Source organism: Oncorhynchus mykiss, chromosome 11 (genome assembly GCF_013265735.2).
Source record: "Oncorhynchus mykiss isolate Arlee chromosome 11, USDA_OmykA_1.1, whole genome shotgun sequence".
In the NCBI taxonomy this organism is placed as follows: domain Eukaryota; kingdom Metazoa; phylum Chordata; class Actinopteri; order Salmoniformes; family Salmonidae; genus Oncorhynchus; species Oncorhynchus mykiss.
In genome coordinates this window covers 45,568,873-45,590,483 of record NC_048575.1, presented here as the reverse complement: position 1 = coordinate 45,590,483, position 21,611 = coordinate 45,568,873, and the positions used below count along the sequence as shown (strand labels likewise).

Here is a 21,611-nt window from a genome sequence, read left to right as displayed (position 1 = left end):
ACTCCCTGCTGACAGGAAACATGGGCCCCAAAAAGGACCTCTGTTCTGAAAAGGAAACACCCGAGCAAGGATGTCACACAAAACAACAGGCAGAAAAGCATGTTTTAGTGTAGGGAAAAAGGGAACATGGAGGCCGATTCTTAGAATCCAGATTGCAACAACAACGACAAAAAACAGTACGCTAACAATCGTACATCAATAACGGCAAAGTCAGACCACAAAAAAGGTGGTCAGGGTTTCAAAAGATGCACATACAATGTCTCTAGGGCAATCAAAAATGTATGTGGGGCTATCACTGTGTCCAATCTAGTTGGGAGACAAGTCAATCAAATCAGAGAATCTTTGTGAGCTATCACGAGCGAGACTGAACATTTTCTAAGCTCCTGTGTGTTGAAAGAAAAACATTAGCCAAAAGCCTGTATTATTTTATACAATGAGCTTAAACTAATCCCGTTGAGGGTACGAAGATCAAAATCAGTACATAGATCAATTTCAAAACATCTGGATGCATGTCTCTCAACCGGCTGGCTACATACTCACCTATTTGGATAATGTCATGAGTATTTGGTATTTTACGATACCAAGTACACACAATGTGTCAGAATGCGCCTTGAAAAACAGAAACTGTTCCATTTGATCCATGTTTTTAATAGCTGAACGACTTGAGATTACGCAATCTCTGCACTATCGGCATGGATGACCATTGCATTAAACTTGCAAGCCTCTTTCTCAAAGCAGCTTACCGCGGTAATACTCTGGCAAAATAAGTACATTTTGAAAGGACAGGGTGAGAGTGGGCAAAGGTAACCCCCTGTATAACCTACAGTCAGTCGCACAGTGCACATAATACTAGTTGCTACATAACAATTATTGGGTGTCAAGCACAAGAATCATTGGAAGCATGCTAAATTGATTACTCAAATGTATGCTCCATATTCAAAATATTACCAGTTTAAGTGTTTGAATGAATGAATACGCACTAAACTGAAGTCTAGCAAACAGCAAGCTGTTCAAAGTGCTGCGACTGGGAAGATCCTGTATCACACAGGCTTAGAAACGTGATGACATGTTTGCGCCTCCTTTTGACAACTGGCCCACTGCTAAGAAGACGTCTGATTGCCTCCAAAATGAGCTGTGACAGGAGTTTGGATTTAATGAGCACCAACACGTTAGTCCAGACTCCAGACCCAGAATCCCTCCATCAAAAGGCCTCTCTGTCTAGTGTGTGTGTTTCTGAGACAGGCGCGGAAACGCCAGCCTGAAAATCGCTATGCCTTTGTTTTTTCCCTCTACAAGGCAGTAAAAAAATTATATATATATATATGCGATGACAGAAACCATTAAAGCCCTTCATTTCTCACCTTTTCTCCAACCTCACTTTGAGTATTGCAGTCAGAGAAGCTCTGCAGAACTGAGAAAAAAAAAAACATCTCCAACTCTCTATGATCACACGTGTGCACACTCATGCTAAATGCTGGACACACACACACACGCACGCACACACACACACGCGCGCGCACACACACACACACACACCACACACACACACACACACTTGCACACACACACACACACACAGCAGGGTAGAGCTGGTTGCCACTCCTGTAGTGAATATTTCAGAAGCTTTTAGAACAGCAACATATCGGGTGGCTGCCTTTCAGAACGTAGATGAAAAGTGATTTTGAGACCCACATGGTGTCTTTCAACATATCACATGCCAACAGTCTTGTCATGTGTGAACACTGTTTGGAGTCATAGGACATTAGAAACTAAATGGTAATCTGGGAGAGGCGTTAAGCGCCGGGTGGAAGGTCGAGGACATTCTTGTGATATCATTACAGAGTGAACTACAGTGTTGTGCATCTATTCTGGCACAAAGGAACACTATGCTGCCTGGCTAGACACAAACATGAATGTGTCTACTAGGAGCAAATATTGACTGCGACAAGCCATCATTCAACATTTTCATTCTATGAAATAAAAACCAGAACAATCAGGGCGACAGCTAGACTACTGCCTTGCATCGAAACACAAGAAACACCCTCAAAGTCTACAGACAAATAATAAGATGCCAAGCCCACAAAGCCTATATAAAAACTCTGAGACCTTTGCGCAGAATGCACTGTGTCAAGCGTTCCTAACACACTGAGATGGAGACAGTGCAGTCCATCAGATGGATGATGGAGTCTGAGGCGGAATACTCACCAGACATTCCGTCAGAATCCCCGGGAACAATTTGAGCAAGGAGGAGAAAGAGGAAAAGGTGGTGGATGAGGAGGAAGCCGTCTCAGTGCTCCATTTTCTTCTGTGTGGTGAGAGCGGAGGAAAGCATGGTGGGGCTCATTCAGCCCTGCACAGCGTGCTGCTGCTAGCCTATTGCTCTCCTTCCCTCCCTCCCTCCCTCCCAGTCTGTCGGTCTCCTCTGGACTCTTTATTCTAGCCCCGCCGAGAGAGCCACAGCCTGCCCTACTTCCTTCCCCGCTACGCTCCTTTAAGTGGGCCACTGCTCCCTCTATCTGGCTGGCGGAGGACTGCTTGTGCCCACCGTCTTGTGCTCCCTCTCTCCATCCCCCTCACCCTCTCTTTCGTCTGTCTGGCTGTCTGTCTCCGTGTGTGTGAGCGCGCGCAGCGTAAGCAGGCTGTTTGGTGTGCTGTATCTCTGCCTGCCCCCCCCCCCGATGCAGTGTGTGTGAGCGCGTGTGTGTGTGGTCTTTTGTCCTGGTGTCTCTGTGTAGGGAGCAGGCCAGTCCGTCACAGAGATCTGCCTCTGGGGAGTAGCAGTCACTCACTGCAGATCACACAGCTCTCTCGCTCTCTCTATTTCTCGTTCCTCTTTTCATAGAAGCAGCAGCAGGGACAGACCAAAGGTTAGTGGTGCTGCACCACGTACTTAGGGGGTGCAGTACAAGGTGAGGCCATATGGTATGCTGTTTGGTCAATCGGATCGTTTGAAGCTGTACTCTGTTCAGAAGACTTCAGCAGCCTTGTTCAGAGTGCAGCACTCACTACAGCTCAGAGCTCTAGAACAAGGGTAAAGCATAAGTGGTCCTTATCTTCCCTATAGTGTCAGAAGAGTCACATCCATTAAAACAGCTCAGAATCAAAGACTTTCACTCATGCACAACTTATTGGAGACGCGCACACACACACACAACGCTACATTAAATAATATACACACTTGATAAGTGTCAGGTTTTTTGTGTTTCTATGACAACACTGCATCAGGGAAAATGGTATCTTTGCTTCCTGGCAACTGACACTGTTCACGGGTAAGTGGGCAATTTTCAGCCTATTTTCTTTTCTACACTTCACAAGATGTTTTTTTTTCTTTCTCCTTCCACACAAACGATTGTGTCTCTGGAGTCTGACATGGAAGTGAGCGCGCAGGTTGAGCCACACGACCATGACACGTAAACTTACGTCGCCCACAGAATTTAGGTACCTTGAGGGCATTCTGCGCATCTCCCCATTATTGCACGAGAAGTTAACAATTATCCTCTTCGGCATAAAACCGTTGAGTACTCCAGAGGAGGATAATATAGGTTGCTAAGCAGTACTGTATTAAAAGTGGCGTAATGGAAAAAAAACAAGAGACATCTTAGTAAAGAATAGGAGAGATGGCGAAATCACAGCCCAACACTTGGACTGTGTCCTACAAAAGTGATTTACCTCCTGCTTAACGGCCCTTCAACAATTAGGGTACCCAATTACAGGCCAGAAACCCACACAGGACAAATAAGTACGTGCATGTGCGTGTGAAACAATGAACCGCAGCGGTCAAGGATTGGTTTAAGCTCTCACTTAAAACAAAATAAATCCGAAGTAACAAGATAGGGGCTTTGTGCTGATCAGTGGGATTCACTGCCGTAAACATTATAGCTTACCACTTCCATTGCCTGATCAGAATAATGTACCAGCATATACTGTAACCTTCCGCATCAACAAGATCTCCACCACAACACTGTCCTGACCTGCACCCATGATGTCACTTCCAGTAGCGCTGCCATTTCTGGGCTAGTGCGTCGACAAACATCAGTCTTGCAGCAGACAGAATCTTGTTTTCTGTAGCCATTAGTATCCGATTCTCAACAAACGTGTGCTAAAATGTCAGACACAAAACTGATAGGAAACCCGGTACAGCACCACCAGCGTAATAAACAATGCTGTCCTCCTGGCATGGTGTCTACGGGCTCTCGGAGGCTCCGAATCTCGACAGGACTAGAGCAGGGCTGGATTAGCATGCGGTCTGTCGGTGAGAAGATCTCCGAGTCATTTCCCATGTCAGGCAGTGTTGAGAAGACAGGATGACAGTACTCCTGCTCCTGTCAGGAGTTATCGTACGGGCCTGCATTATTAAGTTGCTTGGCTCCAAGCCGATTAAGCAAGAGAGAGCACAGTCATGATGGCAGGAACGTTTGACTGAAAGTCTCGACAAAAGGGTCTGTTCTGATACAAGGACCAATGTGGAACGTCTTCTACAAACCAGTAGTATGTTACAATTTGCGGTCACTATCGAATACAATGCATTTGCTGTGTAAAATGAACCTCTATAAGTGAAAATGTGGAATTTGACCTGCTGTTTGCCAACAGACTGCCCCCTGCTGGGTGGCCTTTAAATTATTATTATTATTTTTTAAATATCTGAATGAAGGCTCTTGCATGTCTTATCAATCTATCTGTAAAAACAAAACACCCTATATAAAGGCTAAGCTACATATGGTATTGACATAATAGGTTTCTTCAATGATTTGTGTGCCTCTGTTCCAAGCTGATAATGTGAAATGTCATTACTTTTGAAATAGAAACAAGTTAAAAAATGCTGCATTGTTTTGTGTGGGTTAAAAATATAAATTGTTAGCTGATGATTGCCTGATACGCCTAATCTTAGGAAGCACACGCTGAAACTGTATTGTTGAGACAAATATGTTTTATAAACAGATGCACCACACTGAGTGAAAGGGCATGCATGGAGACATTTCGCAGTTGTTTACTCTCATGGATTAGGCCTAGGCTCAAGTCAAACAGGGCCAAAAAATGTGGCACTGTTCAGAGGTTTGTTGTCCAAGCCGAATTCATGAACAACAGAGGCAATAAGACAATGGAAATACGTCACTGAAGCGTAACTTACGATTACAGGCTACTAAAACAGACTCATTTATCAAATAGGCTTTATCTGAATAAATCAATTACATTTTAACAGAAATATGGATATGAGATTTGACATCAGTATTGCAATTAGACAAAAATACAATGAAGACCTAGTCCCTAATGGTAGTGTACGGATCCAGTCATGAGGCATTTTTAATCCTTATATTATTCAGGAATCAATAGATAGATCTCATTTTTGAAAATGACCCTTGAAAAGCGAGAAATCGTACAGATTTAGCCTATAATAATAGGCTGCCCTACAAGATTAGGAATTCCCTCACCTTCCAGAAGGCATGAAATGCTAGCAAGTCATCCAATTAAGCATGAATCTCAGAGACTCAAAAAGGCTGCAGACAGCGAGGCCAAATCCTCATCCGGTAATTATTATGCGCCACATCCATATCGCTAATCCCTGACTGCCCGGGCTATGTCAGTAAATACCTGAGTGACATTGAAACAGTTAGGATGCATCTGAGAACATACAGTACATTATTGATTCATCTATTCAGTGCATTTCCTGGGTAGAGTTACTACTTATTTGGTGACTAAATCAGGGGGCTATAATGTTGATGGTGTAGAACGCATGGTCAGTCAGTCAGTCAGAGCAGATGGCTCAGGAATGGAAGGAGCAGGTCCTCTTATGTCAAGGAGAGAGAAGCGGGTAACAGAGAGCATGCTCAAAGAGACTGGGGGAGGGGAGGAGGAGAGGGAGCCCATTCAGCCCAATTCAGAGGGAGGCAAACAGACTGGATGGGCTGGTTGGTTAGAATTTGATGAGGCTAATCCCCAATAGGTGCCAGGGACCCATCGTCTGTCTACACATCACACACATGCCCAACCCTATCTCAATGTACAAATCGCATCCACTCTCCTTAGAATCTTACACTTAATCCACTACGTCGGGCCCTTCACTGCACGCTCATACTCCCATCACATCCATATCTCAGCACATAGCAGCATCACTGGCCTTTCCTAGTACTCACAGCTTTGGTCCAGAACCCAGAGGACCTACCCACTGAGCAATCACTGGCTCAACAAGGCCAATAGAAATGCAGTATACAGTATCAGCTGGAATGCATGCCTGTGTGACTATATTTAATACAAATACATCTTGTTATCAGGCTCGGGAATCTGAGACAGCAGCTTGCCATCAAAACATTTCCTCTTGGTCCTCCGAGTGACGCAGCGGTCTTGAGGAGTCACTAGAGACCTGGGTTTGATCCCAGGCTCACAGCCGGCCGTGACCCGAGAGACCCATGAGGCGGAGCGCAATTGGCCCAGCGTGGTCTAGGTTAGGGGAGGATTTGGGCAGCTGGGATTTCTTTGTCCCATCGCGCTCTAACGACTCCTTGTGGCGGGCCGGGCGCCTGCAAGCTGACTTCAGTCACCAGCTGGACGATGTTTCCTCTGACACATTGGTGCGGCTGGCTTCTGGGTTAAGCGAGCGGTGTGTCAAGAAGCAGCGCGGCTTGGCAGGGTCATGTTTCGGAGGATATATGGCTCCGACCTTCGCCACTCCCGAGTCCGTAGTTGAGATGCAGCGATGGGACAAGACTAACTCCCAATTGCAGAGAAAAAGGGCTAAAAATAATAATAAAAAAAAATAATAATAATAATAATAATTTCCTATTTCTCTGCCTTAAAGCCCAAAGAAAGACACAAGGACTCATGCATCTGAGAAGCCTTCATATCTCCTGGTATTACTGTGTGTTCTGTTCTCATGCCTGGCATTCACTCGGTTACAGAGCTGTGTGCGACTGTAATTAATTAGGCCACTGCCTGTACAGTACTGCCCTGAGCTGGGGTATAAATATGACCTGGAAACCTTTTCTATGGATAACCAGGCAATGGAAGTGAGACCACTGAAACAGTACAGCCCTGGGTGGGTGCCTCCTCTTCAGCTCACTGTTCTGGGCATCTACCCAAAGAAAGGCCAAGGCGACCCGGGTCAGCAGAACAAATGTCTCAAAGACAAAGGAGGTCCAAACACATGGCATTATGTCACAACACAGTGTGCAGCTATGGAATATGGAGAAAGCCCACTATATTAGCGCATCATACAGGCTTGATAATGAGATGGCTGATAATGGCTTGATAATGAGAGGGCACATGTTCAGAAACTGTAAAGAACCTTACCTATCACATCTATAGACAGTCAACTTATTAATCATAACCTCGCATCATATCCTTCTGAACAGTCATTACCTCCTTGCCTCTGCAAAAACCCAAGCCTTACATATGATTCAGTACATCACAAATTGGCTTATTTATTTACTAGCTAACTAAATGGTAACACAGGATAAACATACACACTTAATACATAAAAACACAGGTCCCTAGCGGACTGGCAACAATATGGCTGCTTGTTACAAATTACATTGAGAGGGCAAGAGAGGGACAGAGACACAAACTTGGTACATTTAAAAATGACTCTCACTTATTAGTACTCCTATACTTTGCACACGAACCGCCACCCACTTGGAGTAAGAAATCATGAATGCATTTACGTGAAAATGCCTTGGTTCACCGTGTACCTCTCTTGGAACCGGGCAGCCTTGGATAGGGGGTTGTGCCTTTTAGCGGCACGCTTGTAAGGCTCTGATTTGTCCCAAAAATGGTTCCACAAGTCTTCTGTTGTCCTTTTCTGTAGTTGTCCGGTATCCGGTGACTTGTCGTGTAGTCCTGAACAGATGATGATGCCTCTTTGAAGATGGGCTAGCCAGCCGTGTTGACGGTTCCTAGTGGGGGGATGAGAGTAGAGTACTATGCTGGTTTGAGCAGAGTAGTAGAATGGTCCCACTTCAATTTGCTTTTCTAGATACTTTACTTAGGACAGCTAATCAGCCGTACCAGTGATTGTCCGGGAGGCGACTTTATCGTCTCTACCTCCTGTTGAGATTCAGAGTTCAAGCCACTTTAAACGTGAGCTGAAGCTCTACGTCTCTCTGGTCCGATATGTTAATTCTTAACCCATCCTTTCATACAGTTTGTTAGAAAGGGCGGTTCCGTCAGGCTGACACGCTCTCTGACCTCACTCAGGGACGTAACTTGTACAAAGTTATATAAAACAATTATCTTACAGTTTCTCAAATCATATCCCTCTTAACAAAAACATATCATTTTCATATTACATGCACAACGCATAGGATGGACACTTCACACATGTAGTAGGAATACTTTCTAAGTTAGTGTTTCCTTTAACATTTTTAATTACATCACAAAATAAACTATATGACAGTGTTCTATAGATTGCCTCTGACCATTTCCCACGTTCAAAATATTGTTCCAGTATTTGCTTTAGAACGTGTTCGAGCTTCGGCAAGAGTCTGTTGAAACAACATTCTTTCGGTGAATTTGGAGAGGGGGACCTGAATCTCCTACCTTGATTTACAACAGGGCATGAGTTGTTAACCCCTCCCTGCATGTGTGAGAGGGGGTCTGGCTAAAGTCAGTCGTTGCAAACCTGATCTGACCTATTTGGATCCTTACAGGACAGTCATGACACATAGTAGAACTGAAAACGTGTTCCTCTCCACTTTCTGGACGACCTAGTTTTGAAATCAGTGGAATGCCCGGTGGAATTAGAGTATGATAGCTAAGGAGATGGAGACAATTCTGCATTTTGATTGCGAAAATGCAGAGGGAGTCGAAAAGAGAACACACAGCAGGCTTTTGTATAAAACTAGTCTCCGGATTACATTTTCAAACTAAGGACAACCATGGCATCCGTGACAGAGGGAGAAGCGTCCATCCATGTAAGATAGTCTAGCTAGCTACATTTTCAGATATTATACATTTTTAATTTGGTCAGAAAGTCATTTTAATTTCAAGCGTACTGTAGCTAGCTAGCTAGCTAGCTAACGTTAAGTGTATGATCTGTGTAGTAATATTATTCATATCTCAGAGCCATTTGCATTGCTAGTTAACTTAACATTAGCTAATAAGCTAGAAACGACCCAAAACAATGTTAAGAAAGTTGCTTTTAGTTGCCTGGTTTGCTAGATTAAAAATGTATTTTGTTTGTCAAACATAGCCATTTGAATTGCTAGCTATAGCCTAACCTAGTTGGTTAGCTACCTGCAGATTCATGCAGGGTTGGAATATTATGAGTTGGGATTATGGTTAATTGTTTAGCTAGTTAGCTACATGTTTAAAACAAAACATCACTGTGCAAGTAACCATTTTACTAGACCTTCTGTATCCTGTCCTTGTCACAAATATTTGATTTTACCAGAGACGCTAATGTGAAGAACATGACCTGCACCAAACATATAACATTGGGCCAACAAGACAGTGTCCAAGTTCTAAAATTCTCCAATAGAATGCCCTGCTTTCATTTCATCACACTCACAACTGTAAGCTATTTTCTGTAATTGGCTCGCCATTAACTTGTAAATAATGATCTTATTGTGAGTTTATTTTCCTGTAATATTGAGGACAAATGAACTAAAATAAAGACGTTGTCAGCTATATGATATGGTCAATATTTGAACTGGCTAGCTAGAAACTAACAAAAACATTGCTTAGAAAGTTGCTTTTAGTAGCCTGGTTTGCTAGACTGACATATACTAAATACATTTTTAAATGGGTGAGTTTATTGGTGTTAAAATACACTAGTTATGCTATTTTGGACCACCAGGCTGCTGATGTCATGCAGCCTGTAGTTTTTGTGTTTATAACTTTTCATAACAACAGGTTTGATGTCGGACGACAATAGAATGTTCCTGATGTCACTGATACAACTGTCGATAGACGTAGTATAAACCAGCCTTTAGTCTTTAAATCTTGGTTGTTGAGTACATGGCCTCACATGTGAATCATTAAAGAGATGGGTGGGGCTAAGGCTTAAGAGGGTGTGAACAATGGGTGTAGACTAAGAAGAGCTCTCCAGTAGGTTTACCAACAATTCAAGGGCCATTTTCTCAAAAGTGAGGTTACAAGTTTATCAACTTTCAAAGCAGAATTACTTTCCCATTGTTCCTCAACTGTAGTGTCTGGTATACCATTTTCTAGCTCTGAGTGAGCCTCTAACTTTATCCAATGTAAAAAAACACAATTTCAAATGTTTCTACATAAGACTGAATCGAGCCGGTCGGTCACATACAGTGGGGCAAAAAAGTATTTAGTCAGTCAAGTTCTCCCACTTAAAAAGATGAGAGAGGCCTGTAATTGTCATCATAGGTACACTGTGACAGACAAAATGAGAGAAAGAAATCCAGAAAATCACATTGTAGGATAAAAAAATAATAATAATTACCCCTTTTTCTCCTCAATTTCGTGGTATCCAATTGTTGTAGTAGCTACCATGTTGTCTCATCGCTACAACTCCCGTACGGGCTCGGGAGAGACGAAGGTTGAAAGTCATGCGTCCTCCGATACACAACCCAACCAAGCCGCACTGCTTCTTAACACAGCGCGCATCCAACCCGGAAGCCAGCCGCACCAATGTGTCGGAGGAAACACCGTGTACCTGGCCACCTTGGTTAGCGCGCACTGCGCCCGGCCCGCCACAGGAGTCGCTGGTGCGCGATGAGACAAGAACACCCCTACCGACCAAGCCCTCCCTAACCCGGACGACGCTAGGCCAATTGTGCATCGCCCCACGGACCTTCCGGTCGGTTACGACAGAGCCTGGGCGCGAACCCAGGGACTCTTGATGGCACAGCTGGTGCAGTACAGCGCCCTTAACCATTGCGCCACCTGGGAGGCCACATTGTAGGATTTTTAATGAATGTATTTGCAAATTATGGTGGAAAATAAGTATTTGGTCACCTACAAACAAGCAAGATTTCTGGCTCTCACAGACCTGTAACAACATATTTAAGAGGCTCCTCTGTCCTCCACTCGTTACCTGTATTAATGGCACCTGTTTGAACTTGTTATCAGTATAAAAGACACCTGTCCACAACCTCAAACAGTCACACTCCAAACTCCACTATGGCCAAGACCAAAGAGCTGTCAAAGGACACCAGAAACAAAATTGTAGACCTGCACCAGGCTGGGAAGACTGAATCTGCAATAGGTAAGCAGCTTGGTTTGAAGAAATTAACTGTGGGAGCAATTATTAGGAAATGGAAGACATACAAGACCACTGATAATCTCCCTCGATCTGGGGCTCCACGCAAGATCTCACCCCGTGGGGTCAAAATGATCACAAGAACGGTGAGCAAAAATCCCAGAACCACACGGGGGGACCTAGTGAATGACCTGCAGAGAGCTGGGACCAAAATAACAATGCCTACCATCAGTAAAACACTATGCCGCCAAGGACTCAAATCCTGCAGTGCCAGACGTGTCTCCCTGCTTAAGCCAGTACCATGTCCAGGCCCGTCTGAAGTTTGCTAGAGAGCATTTGGATGATCCAGAAGAAGATTGGGAGAATGTCATATGGTCCGATGAAACCAAAATAAAACTTTTTGGTAAAAACTCAACTCGTCGTGTTTGGAGGACAAAGAATGCTGAGTTGCATACAAAGAACTCTATACCTACTGTGAAGCATGGGTGTGGAAACATCATGCTTTGGGGCTGAGGACGACTGATCCGTGTAAAGGAAAGAATGAATGGGGCCATGTATCGTGAGATTTTGAGTGAAAACCTCCTTCCATCAGCAAGGGCAATGAAGATGAAACATGGCTGGGTCTTTCAGCATGACAATGATCCCAAACACACCGCCCGGGCAACGAAGGAGTGGCTTCGTAAGAAGCATTTCAAGGTCCTGGAGTGGCCTAGCCAGTCTCCAGATCTCAACCCCATAGAAAATCTTTGGAGGGAGTTGAAAGTCTGTGTTGCCCAGCAACAGCCCCAAAACATCACTGCTCTAGAGGAGATCTGCATGGAGGAATGGGCCAAAATACTAGCAACAGTGTGTGAAAACCTTGTGAAAACTTACAGAAAACGTTTGACCTCTGTCATTGCCAACAAAGGGTATATAACAAAGTATTGAGATAAACTTTTGTTATTGACCAAATACTTATTTTCCACCATAATTTGCAAATAAATTCATTCAAAATCCTACAATGTGATTTTCTGGATTTGTTTTTCTAATTTTGTCTGTCATAGTTGAAGTGTACCTATGATGAAAATTACAGGCCTCTCATCTTTTTAAGTGGGAGAACTTGCACAATTGGTGGCTGACTAAATACTTTTTTGCCCCAATGTATGTTTTGCGATTTAATACTGCACTTCATTCAACCTCTATATTTGAGGGAAGTCCATGTAATTATAGAAACACAAACACTCACTCAGTGGGTAGTGTAAACTAATTGAGAAGAGTGGACCTGCCATAGACTGGTGATGATGGCACCCCCTCGGTCTGCTCTTCTACACTACTAGAGCCAGGAGCTAGGATGCCAGTTCCAAACACACCCACACAAACACACCCTCAAAAGTAACACCCACAATTCAAGCATCTGTGGTCCACTGCATCATAGCCTAGCGGTTAGAGTGTTAGGCCAGTAACCGAAAGGTTGCTGGATCGAATCCCCGAGCTGACAAGTTAAAAATCTGTCATTCTGAACGTGGATGTTGATTAAGGCAGCCCCCTGCACCTCTCTGATTCAGAGGGGTGGGGTTAAATGCGGAAGACACATTTCAGTTGAAGGCATTCAGATGTACAACTGACTAGGTATCCCTCTTTCCCTTACTCCAGTAGAGCGTACACATTACACACTGGGCTCCTGAGTGGCACAGCGTTCTATGGCACTGCATCTTAGTGCTAGAGGTGTCACAACCGGATGTGATTGGGAGTCCCATAGGGTGGCGCACAATTGTCCCAGCGTCGTTTGGGCTTGGCCAGGGTAGGCCGTCATTGTAAATAAGAATTTGTTCTTAACGGACTTGCCTAAAAAAACAAAAAACAAGCATGGCCACTAGTGGCTGTGTAGATAATAAATCAGGCTCCCCTGCCTTGTGGTTGCCATGAGGAGGATTTCCTTTTCGTCCAGCCCCGGGATAATGGGCAGGTGTAATGGTGGATGAAATCTCCTGACAGCACAGCACAGCTCAGCCAATCCCTCTCCCACCTCAACAAGAACCTGTACTGTGTGTGTAGGTTAAGAACCATATAAATCCCTGCATGACTCTAAGTCACTCTGGATAAGAGCGTCTGCTAAATGAATTAAATGTAAAATGATTCACAGCAACAGTATAGAACAGTCAGCAACCACGATACTGTCTGAAGAGTGTCATTCTACCACCCAGTGAGGTGCCACAGCCCCACAGCATGACGGTCGGAGAGAAGGACCAAAGTTATTTTATTTTATACAGGTATGTCAAGAAAGAACAAATTCTTATTTACAATGACGACCTAACATAAAAATAAACAACAATTACACTATACGTGCAGTATCGATATACACAATTACACAATACCTGGAAAACAAACACAAACCACGAAAAGTAAAACACAATCATATGAAAAAAACACATTCTTCAGTAAAAACACCCTCCAACATCCACTTGAATTGCAATAGATCATTGGTTCCCAAGCTTTTTATAGTTCCGTACCACTTCAAACATTCAACCTCCAGCTGCGTACCTACCCCCTCTAAGCACCAGGGTCAGCGCACTCTCAAATGTCTTTTTTTTTGTTGCCATCATTGTAAGCCTGCCACATGCACACTATACGATACATTCATTCTTATGTTTAATAAATGTGAGTTTTTGTCACAACTCGACTCGTGGGAAGTGACAAAGAGCTCTTATTGTGCCTTCCAGGGCACAAATAATAATAAAAAATGTTGCTCTTACATTAAAAAAAACAATTTGTTCATTGAAAATTGTGAATAACTCACCACGGGTTAATGAGAAGGGTGTGCTAGAAAGGATGCACATACTTCTGCAATGTAGAGAGAGTCTCAGTCTTAAATTTTCCACACACAGTCTGTGCCTGTGTTTCATGCTAGTGAGGGCCGAGAATTGTTTTATTTATTTATTTTACCTTTATTTAACTAGGCAAGTCAGTTAAGAACAAATTCTTATTTTCAATGACAGCCTAGGAACTAGTGGGTTAACTGCCTGTTCAGGGGCAGAACGACAGATTTGTACCTTGTCAGCTCGGGGGTTTGAACTTGCAACCTTCCGGTTACTAGTCCAACACTCTAACCACTAGGCTACCCTGCCGCCCCAGAATCAACTCTCACATAGGTACGTGGTTGCAAAGGGCGTCAGTGTCTTAACAGTGCGATTTGCCAAGGCAGGATGCTCTGAGCGCAGCCCAATACAGAAATCTGGGAGTGGCTTCTGATTAAATTTTCACAGAACCGCTTGTTGCAATTTCAATAAGGCTCTCTAAGTGGACTGGAGGCAGAGCATGAAAGGGATAACGAATCCAGTTGTTTGTGTCATCCGTTTCGGGAAAGTACCTGCGTAATTGCGTCCCAAACTCGCTCAGGTGCTTCGCTATATCACATTTGACATTGTCCGTAAGCTTGAGCTCATTTGCACCCAAAAATTCATACAATGATGGAAAGACCTGTGTGTTGACCTTGTTAATGCAGACAGAGAAGAGCTCCAACTTCTTAATCATAGCCTCAATTTTGTCCCACACATTGGATATACTGTAGCTGCGGAGAGTCCCTGTAATCCTTGATTCAGATCATTCATGCGAGAAAAAACATCACCCAGATTGGCCAGTCGTGTGAGAAACTCGTTATCATACAAGCGGTCAGACAAGTGAAAACTATGGTTAGTAAAGAAAACTTTAAGCTCGTCTCTCAATTTAAAAAAAAAGTGTCAATACTTTGCCCCTTGATAACAAGTGCACTTCTGTATGTTGTAAAAGAGTTACATGGTCGCTGCCCATATCATTGCATAGTGCAGAAAATACACGAGAGTTCAGGGGCCTTGCTTTAACAAAGTTAACAATTTTCACTGTAGTGTCCAAAACGTCTTTCAAGCTGTCAGACATTCCTTTGGCAGCAAGAGCCTCTTGGTGGATGCTGCAGTAGTGTACCCAAGTGGCGTCGGGAGCAACTGCATGCACGTGCTTTACCACTCCACTATGACTCCCTGTCATGACTTTTGTGCCATCAGTACAGATACCAACACATCTTGACCCCCAAAGTCCATTTGATGTCACAAAGCTGTCCAGTACTTTTAAAAAATCCTCTCATGTTGTCCTGGTTTCCAGAAGAGGATTAATTGACCTATAGGATTAATTGGCCTCCCATAAACGTAACGGACATATACCAGGAGCTGTGCCAGGCCCGCCATGCCTGACTCATCCAGCTGTAACGCATAGAGTTCACTGGCTTGTATGCGAAGCATTAAATGTTTCAAAACTTCTCCTGCCATGTCATTGATGCGTCGTGAAACAGTGTTGTTTGATGAAGGCATTGTCTGTATAGTTTTTTGGGGCTTTTCCCCTCAGCATTGTCCCAGCCATGTCCGCGGCAGCAAGAATAATTAAGTCGTCCACAATAGTATGGGGCTTGCCTGTCCTAGACACTCGGTAGCTCACCATATAAGACGCTTCTAGCCCCTTATTATTAAAGGTATCTGTTGCTTTTATACATGTCTTAATTCTCGCTCAAAAAACTCCTGCGGCTTATTTTTCAAATTGGCATGTTGTGTTTCTAAATGTCTGCGCAAGAGTTTCATCGAGTTGGGAGATAGTACTTTTGCACATATAACACACTGTGCCTGAGGAAAGGCACTACTCCCAATATAAGTGAACCACAAAATCAATGTAGTTCTCATCATATTTGCGCCTCTTCGATGATCCAATGGCCCTGTCTGTTGTTCGGTGCTTTCCCGGTTAAGGGGGCAGTAGCTCTTCGCCTGCATCAGATTCACAACTGTCGGTGTCCACGCTAGCTGGGTTAACAACAAATGTAGAATAACTGATGCTAGCATTGGATGTGCTCGTGGAAGCAGAACAACTTGTGTCGTCGACAGGTGTAGTACTTCTGGTAGTAGCAGTACTACCAGTAGAGCTGGTATGTGTTTCTATGGGCACGGGCTGTACTTTTTTTTTTAACCATTGATCAATTTTCGAGCAAACAGGATGAGCAGCAGCTACGTTTGGCTACATACGGACCGTTAGTGGAATTCCCGCAAGTGAGTTACGGTTAATGTGATTGGATGTTAATTATTTGACTAGGCTACCTGTATTTGACATTGCATTGTTATTTCGCTGAACACTAAATGGTTCATTTGATTTTTGACAGTGAAACAAGGCTACTCAAGCGAGAGAAAAAAACCTCACTCAAATGTATAGTTAGACCCGTTGGAAAATAGTTGTGTGTGTGTCTGTGTGTGTGTATGTGAAGTACTTGTTTAGTTGCATCTCACCTGTCATTGTCCGCGGTTTTGAAGCCCGGCAGGATGTTTCTGAAGCTGCTGTTGCGGTCCAGCTTGGGTTGGCTCTTGGTGCGTTTGATGGAACCCTTCAGTCTGCGACTCAGGAAGCCCTGGACAGGGAGAGAGGGGAGTCGCCGTGGCCCAGGGAGGAGGAGAGAAACCAGAGAGTGAAAATTCACTCAGACTATCCTTTCATTTAAAAAAAAATAACACAATATAAATGGTGGAGCAACAAGAGAAAAATTATATTGATTGAGTGCTCTCCGTCTCCTCTCATCCGTGGCATTTGGAAAGAGCAGTGCATTGTTGTGTGGATCTCTCCGGCACATCTGCTCGCTGTGCACACACAGCAGAAGCAGCCGCGTTGATGTGCGACTCCCCTAAGTCCCTGTTACCATGGAAACTGTTGGCGGGGCGTTAAAAAAAAAAAACGATTCCACATAAAATGACATGACTGGAGCGGCCGCGAGTTCAGAGGGGAAAGCTGAGCATGTGCTTTTGAGAGACTGCCCAGATTAGAGAGAGATTTAAAAAGAGTTGGATTATTTCTAAGACCTAGACCTGTCTGTGTTAGAGTAGTGGAGGGTGGAAAAACAAGATACAGCCTCAGCGACAATCATTTGATGAGATAATGATGGTGCTGCAATCCTAAATACTAAGCAAGGCTACTTCCCTATATAATTAATGAATTGCATTAATTATTATTTGAGCAAATAAATGAACTATACCTGCCATAGAAGAAGACAGTGGGAGGAAAGATGGGAAAAGACTGTATAAGGCTATGGGTATTAAGGACAAAAAGACATCACCAGTAGTGATGGGGGGGGGGGGGGGGGGGGGGGGGACGATACAGCTACATACCGGGACATCATTTTTTACAACATATCGTATCCTTTTGACAATATCGCAATCTGATTTTTGCGCTAGTTCGGCTGTACCTGCACCAAAACTCTAGTAAAAAAAAATCACAGTATAGAATCTGAATACATATTGAACTGTGAGAATCATAAGAGTCGCAATACATATTATATCAGCACACGGTATCGTGATAATATTGTATTGTGAGGTCCCTGGCAGTTCCCAGTCTTGATCACCGGACAGACACGGATAAATAAATCCAATAACAGCTTTTCACTGGGATCGGTCTCACACTTCCTTTCCTACTGGCTCACACACTAAACAAATGAACAGCTCACAGACATCACACCATAGCTAATGTAGCTGCGCCGTGCACACAGATCTGTGAAATGGACCGTTTCCTGAATAAATTGTCGATGCTAGTCCTAACAGAGTCTGTTTCAAGGAACAACATGAGCCAAAAATAAAACTTTTGCTCAGCCAGAAGAGAAAAATATCCATCTGCAATATTGCACAAGCACCGCTCCGGAAAAAAGAAAATGTCTATTCCTTCTAGAGTAGCCTAACCAAGGGTAATTTTAATTTACAGTTTGTTACATTTTACAGCCTACATTATATTTGTGCCATGTGAATTATACCAACTCCACAATTAATCACGAGCTCCATGCAAACAGAATGGAAATCTTCAATGTGTCCAAGAAATGCGTGACACTTGACAACTAAAATGCACAAAAAAAAGAAGGGAATCATTCACAACGTCACATTACAGATGTTGACCATAGCCTAGCACTCGGTGATGAGGTGACTTGAGGTTGGGTTGTACTGGTTGAAGTCGACTCCCATTTCTAAAACGGGAACCTTGAAGCAAATTAGTCCTTCAAAAGACCTTCCAAACATTTCTGCTTCTGGCAAAGAAACCATCCCTTCCAATTATGACAGTCTCTTGGGAGGCATTACTCCTTTCCTGCTGTAATTTGTGGGGAATTTTCTGGGCTCTCTATTCTCAGGCCTTCCCCTCCAATGACATTTGCAGAGTGACTGGGAGGGGAATTATTAATGGGTCTCGACAGGGCTGGAGGAGGGAGAGGCGTTTGATAATGCAGCAGACCCCAGGTCCCCTACAGAGTATCTCTGGAATGGGTAGAGTAGGGTAGGGCAGGGCTGGGCAGGGCAGGTAAGGCACAATGGATGAACAGTGATTGGCCTTTGTTTTTATTTTTTTGGCGGGACCGCAGTGCTGCATGTACATTTGACCACACACAAAATCTGGAGTTTGGCACACACCATTGAGTAGTGGTGCTGATCGAGCCAGTATGTAGACCTAGAAGTAGAACCTCAAATCAAAGACTCACGGCTGTGTTCAAACTACAGCGGAAATGATCCCGCTCTTCTCTCTTTACAACGTCAGATTGGTATGAATGAGACTGGTGGGATATCCTCCTCTCTGTTGGTTTTTCCTGCTGGTTCTCACGTGGGCCACCTGCTAGCGGTATTGAGTTCCTCCTGGGGCACTGGGCCTCGTCCTCACAGCCAGGGGTCCTCATTCCCCCTTTCTCCTGCTCCAACAGGCTCCAGGTCCCCCTCCCACCCATCCAACCACTCTGAGCTCAGCTCATGATGGCCAGCCTCTCGCCCTCCAGTCCCACTGTAAGACACGAGACAATTAGTGGGAGGAACCACAGCGTGTCAACACCATCCCGTGTCATCCTACGGCTTTCATTGGGCGCATCATTTCATTCGACTTTATCCCATTTGAGAACATCCTGAGAGAGACACAGAAGGAGAGAGGAGATGTCTGTACTAACCTATATATAGGCATATCCTTAAAGAGAGAGATTGTCAAATGAGAAGCGAGGCACTGCATCACTAATAGTGTCATACAGTGAAGGCCTGGATGTCTCTCCTGTAATGCAAAGAGCAAGGGTAATCCGTCACCATGCTCTAATCAGCTAACGAATCCACTGACGTGTCTCAGGTATGACGAACCACACGGAGGGAGGCACTCAGCAGTAATGTCACCATGGTAACCTGCACCTAGGAGAACTGAGCCAGGATGGCATTGGAGGCACCGGTGACTGAACAACAACGACTCAGCTAGGCTATACCATAGCTACGCTAGCAACAGTCCTACGCCAGCCTGCCAGGGCTTTGTTTGGCTGGGAATTCTCAGTCCCATCTCTGGTTACACAACAAGTCATTAACAATTGATTAGGCTCTGTGGCAGTGAAGCAAACGAGGATAAGCTGATCAGATCTCTGTTGTCTCTCCCCTCCAGCGTGACCGGTGAGAGCCAAAATGCCATCTGACAACAAAGGGGCTGGTCCTCTAGCACCACCAGCCTGACCTGAGGGCTCCTCCATCTACCTAGACTCCATTTAAAACACAGTCAAGAAGGTTACTGTGCTCGTCTCAATCCAACAGAGGTGAATGACATCACCTCCATCTTACAGTAAAGAAAGCCCACTGATTAGCAACATGACATTACAAACAACAGGTATGTGTGTGTGTGACTGATCACTGTCAGCTCCCATCATCCGCTCTCAGGGGAACACAATTATCTGATCATATTCTGTTGACATAACAAGGACCTTCCCTATGGGGGTAAGGCACCGGAGTCTTGCCTTACAAAGCTACTGAGACAAGGACATAACCACACCTGTATGATTTTAAAACCCAAAGCTGTACATCAAAAGCACTAAAAATGTGGAATTGTAGTGGCCTACACTATTTACATGCAGTTGGTTTATACAGAGTAGATGTCAAATATCTCATGCTCCCCACTGACCTCTAGAGGGCATGAGACAAACAATAGTGTAGCTGTGTGTTTGTGAATGACAGACAGACAGAGACAGACAGAGACAGACAGACAGAGACAAACACACACACAGAGACACACACACACAGAGATACACACACACACACACAGAGACACACACACACACACAGAGACACACACACACACAGAGAGAGAGACACACACACACACAGAGAGAGAGACACACACACACACACAGAGAGACACACACACACACAGAGAGACACACACACACACAGAGAGACACACACACACACACACACAGAGACACACACACACACACAGAGAGACACACACACACACACACAGAGACACACACACACACACACAGAGACACACACACACAGAGAGACACACACACACACACACACACACACACAGAGACACACACAGAGACACACACACACGCACACAGAGAGAGACAGACACACACACACACAGAGAGAGACAGCCAACTCTTCGCAGATGACCTATGCCTGCTGTCACCGACATCACATGGCCTACAGCAGAGCCTGGACCTGCTAGAGCAGTACTGCCAGACCTGGGCCTTGGCAGTAAACCCCAAAAAGACAAAAAATTATGATTTCCCATAGAAGATCCAGATCTCATGGAATTAGACCAAAGTTCTCAATTGGTACAAAATATATAGAGTACTGGACACCTTAATGAGGCAGTGAATGAACTGAGAGAGAAAGCACGCAGGGCATTCTACGCCATTAAAAAATCAATTCAAATGAAATACCTATTCAAATTTGGCTAAAACTAATTGAATATGTCATTGAACCAATTGCATTTTATGGCAGCGAGGTGTGGGGTCCACTTGCAAAACAAGATTTCATCAAATGGGAAAAACACCCCATTGAAACCCTGCATGCAGAGTTCTGTAAGATTCTCCTACATGTCCAGAGGAAAACTAAAAACAATGCATGCAGGGCAGAATTAGGCCAATATCCACTAATAATAAAAACTAAAAAAAGAGCAATTAAGTTTTAGAAACATTTAAAATACGACCCCCTCTCATATCTTTACCAAGCCCTGCAATGCCAAGAGCTGAGCAAAGAAAATAGCCCCCTCATTCAGCTAGTCCTGGGGCTGAGTTCACAAACCTGTTCGACTAACATTCTGAAGCCTCAGGACCAGAACATCCAATCAATCAGAATAAACCAAATTACTACACAGTCAAAACAAAACTACATTGCTTAGTGGGAAACACAAGCATAAATACAAAGCCAAATCCAGTGCTATCTGGCCCTAAATCGACAGTGGCTAACTATTTGACCATGGTTACTGATCAAAACCTTAGAAAAATCTTGACAAAGTAAAGGCTCAGTGAGCACAGCCTTGCCATCGAGAAGGGTAGACACAGGAAAAACTGGCTCCCTGTAGAGGAAAGGCTGTGCAACCGCTGCACCACAGCAGAACCTGAAGCGGAGCTGCATTTCCTGGCAAAATGTAAAAAATATAAAACAATTAGAGTGTCATTTCCCCA

The 21,611-nt window shown here is 44.2% G+C and overlaps 1 protein-coding gene across 2 annotated transcripts in view; it reads right to left on the bottom strand.

Moving 5' to 3' along the window:
- The window catches only part of LOC110535737 (disabled homolog 2-interacting protein), a 112,109-nt gene that overhangs the window by 24,477 nt on the left and 66,021 nt on the right, over nt 1-21,611 (bottom strand). Inside the window, exon 3 of one of the 2 annotated variants that reach the window (XM_036935525.1) lies at nt 16,441-16,559. In XM_036935525.1, coding sequence (XP_036791420.1) covers nt 16,441-16,559 — 119 coding nt within the window. Of the gene's footprint in view, nt 1-2,205; nt 2,774-16,440; nt 16,560-21,611 lie in introns of those variants that run through there. The other variant, XM_021620953.2, reaches the window with a different exon arrangement.